Raw genomic sequence first — 3,508 nt, forward strand, 5'->3', positions numbered from 1 at the left:
AGAGTACAACGCCGGACTTATGACTCACTCATTCACCTCAAAGTAACTTACAGCACTGAGGGTTAACCAAGGACACGCTGCTCAGACACAAAAAGGGACACAATTGTTTAAAGTTTATTTAGCGACTGCTGACTGATCTTTTTGTATGACTGGGCGTTGTCAATATCTTATGTCAAATGTTACTAATTATGTTTATGTTGCAATATTTGAACAAGTAATTTTGCTCTGGTGGGGATAAAGAAAATGTAAGTTCTGTTCTAGCGTAATGCGCCGGAGCCATCCAACCACATAACTGCACTTTAATGAGTCTGAATAAAGCACAAACAAAGACTCAATTAATATGTACTTTGCCGCTGATGTCGTCGTCAGTGTTCAATGGGGATGTGACGCTAACTGTGGGCACCGTTCTGTCAGAAGAAGAACAATTTAACCCAAGCTTTTTTGACCATAAAGAACTGATTTAGCTGGAACTACAACAACTACAACTATTTACTTTTTTGCTGAACGTCCAACCATCTTAAAGCTTTTTTTTTTTTTTTTTTTTTTTGCTAGTGCCTGTATTGTGTCACCATGGTAACTGCTGAACATTCCACTATAGTATAACCCCGCATACTAACATACTAAGCTCTTAAGTCTTTGTTTGTGCTTTTTTAGAACTAATTAAGTTGTAGCGGTAGATATTTTTAAGTTTTACCAAATAAAACAAAAACATAATATTTTTATACATAGACAGAATAAATTGTGCCTTTAAATCATGTCTAAAGTTGATTAATAAATAAGTCGTAGAGTATAGACAGAGTATATATCTGACTTGTTACACCTGCCTTGGTACAGTGCCCTATATATGTAAACACTAACAAAGAACATAATGTACAAAAGTGTTCTGGTGACGGGTCAGATCAGGACAGGCATTTTTCTAGAATACGTTGAGCCAATGTAAATAAATCACTTCTAAATATGTCACAATTGAGATTTATTATTTGCTGTCTTTGTAAATAAATACTGAAATACTAAATACAGGCCCTTTCACCCAATATCTATGTCAGGTTCAACAAATGTTACGCTTCTAATTCAATAATTCAGATTTTGTTCTTATTATCCAAAGTGTAAAGTGGACTGATTAGTTAAAATGTCCTAACTTCTTATAGAGAAGTTACTGTTCTGTCTGAAATGTTCCGCAGTGTATCATTAACTATCTCATGCATATTCAGTCCATGTGTTTTTAAATTGTGACTTGTATTGTTACTTTGAGCAGCGTCGCCTTTCCACAGTGTCCACGGACAAAATAGATGCATGTAATGCCACAGTGTGAAATATTCAAGGCAAAGCAATAGCATCTCTATGGAGACGACTACTGGAAGTCACGTACTGTACCTTTAACTGGATTGTGATGTATAAGAACACACGACTAAGGACACATTCTTATAAATAAATGGTCATACTACAAATAGGCATTTTAAGTGAAGTAACAGTATCAGTATAGATCAAAAGTGTTTATTGTATGAAAAATATATCAATAAATTGGAACAGCGTGTACAAAAAAATAGTGGTGAGGACAAGAACAGCCCCCAGCCTCAGCTCCCCAGTACAGGACATCAGTATCGACCCCGTGGGACTGGCCCCTTGGTGAGCCGAACTTCACAAAAGCACTGGGGACAGAGGGGGGACATGTCGTACTATCCCAAAGACATAAGAAGACACAACTGTGTACAAATATAACAGTAAAGTACAAATACTGTGTTCAATGAAATAAATATCAGTCTAATGCTATGGAAGGCTCTGTAGACAATGGAGGTCGTATCCCCAACGGCAGTGTGGAGCTCAGATGTGAATTTCACATGTTTTCAATGCCAACAAAGAGGACTGTTTAAATTGTTCTTCAACATGAGTCCATTCAAGTATTAGGAGTCAATAGCACAGTTTTAGTAACAGTGTGACCTTTTTACTGTTAAAGTTTGGCAAATTCTGAAACATTTATCAAACTAAAACTAAACATCAAATCTTGACCTGAGAATGCGAGTCTACTTGTGTGACATTACAAAGGCTGATACAATAACTGACTGAAAACAAAGGACATATTCAACTCTTCAGTGGCGTTTTTAAAAGCACTTAACAATACGATCTAATCAAAATGAAATACAGTTCAAAAACAAGACTTGGACATGGTTCTTGGTTATAAATGTAAACTAGACTTCCATGATCTTGCTGGTGGCTCCCACGCTCTCTCTGTACTGATCCAGCCAGTCTTTGAGCTCGGAGATGCGGTAGCCCTCTGGTCCCCTGCCTCCCTGGTACACGATCCTCCCCTCGGAGGATGTACAGTCTGTCAAAGAAGGCTCCATACGCGGCGTTGGACGTGTTCTCCATGCTGTCCACCACCACCAGGCAGCCGGGCACCTCAGTGCGCATCAGGCGCGCAGCGTGTAGCCGATCCTCCAGACACCTGTGCCGGGGGATCTGGTACGGAGCGTCCGTGCTCATCCACCCGTCCGACGGGTGCGCCTCCTCTATGTACACGAGCACGGAATCCGCAATGTCTGCGTTCTGCTGCACCACGCTCTGGAACGCTTTGAGGCGCGCCATGAACGGAGGTCAGGTGCAGCTGCCGAAGTTGAGGATGAGAGGTCTGTTCTCGTGTGCATAGTCTAGGATGCGCGCGCGCTTCTGGTCCTCCAGTTGAACTACTTCGGTGTTGGGCGCCCCGTGACCGAGGTGCGCTTCTTTGAGAAAGTCCAGCTTGTGCCCGTGCCACACCGCTTTGAGAGACTCCAGGCTGAACAGGCGGTTGGAGTCGGAGATACACAGAGGGGGGTCTAAACAGTCCTCCTGCTCCTGGATCTGGAAAAACACTCGCTTCCTGATGCACAGAAAGTCCAGCAGCCAGAACATGAGTGCGGTGATGAAGAAACGGGGCAGGAGGACCAGGCACACCACCGCGCTCTTCACCGCTTCCATCCTTTTCATGTCCCCGGACCGGCGTGGTGCCCTCTCAGGTTCAACTCTTTGGCCTGGTTTTATAGCACCGGCACATTCGGAGGATGCACACCCCGCCTCCGGAGTGGGGCCGTGGCCTCACATGGCGGGGATTACCTTCCGTCAACTCCACCGCGTTGAGACGCAGCCAAAACAGCGCGAAAAAGATGCGCCAAAGTTTGTAGTCCGCAGGACCACAGACACCTCCAGAGTCCAGAGTCATGTGCGAGTCAGGCCTGAGCTTTTCCCGGGCCGTGCGTAACAAGTGCGTAAAGTTAAGCGCACGAGGAGGATGTATTTATGACTTCTTGGCTGATGTTTCTGTGATATTATTTTCAAATTGTCTGGCATCTCCAAAAATGTATTTTGCCATATCGTTGAACCAAAGCAGAGAATCACCCAAACTTTTCTTTAGAATGGAGAATGTGTATTTGAACAAAACTCTGCAGTTTTGCCATACGCTGACTCCGCGTAGCACAAAGGTCACAGTGAGAAACCAGTTTATTTTAAGATGTGAATATGGTGTTGACTGAGG

General features: G+C 43.4%; 1 protein-coding gene across 1 annotated transcript; it reads right to left on the reverse strand.

Annotated features, from left to right (window-relative positions):
* Nucleotides 1-2,077: 2,077 nt before the first annotated feature.
* On the reverse strand, nt 2,078-2,985 carry dio3a (iodothyronine deiodinase 3a). The gene is given in 2 exon segments (XM_020919576.2): nt 2,078-2,310; nt 2,312-2,985. Coding segments are annotated over 2 exon segments (777 nt in total). The 5' UTR covers nt 2,965-2,985; the 3' UTR covers nt 2,078-2,186.
* Nucleotides 2,986-3,508: the final 523 nt, after the last annotated feature.

The sequence above is a fragment of the Boleophthalmus pectinirostris genome, unplaced genomic scaffold (genome assembly GCF_026225935.1).
Source record: "Boleophthalmus pectinirostris isolate CB_2022bp ecotype Guang Dong unplaced genomic scaffold, ASM2622593v1 HiC_scaffold_10, whole genome shotgun sequence".
NCBI lineage: Eukaryota > Metazoa > Chordata > Actinopteri > Gobiiformes > Gobiidae > Boleophthalmus > Boleophthalmus pectinirostris.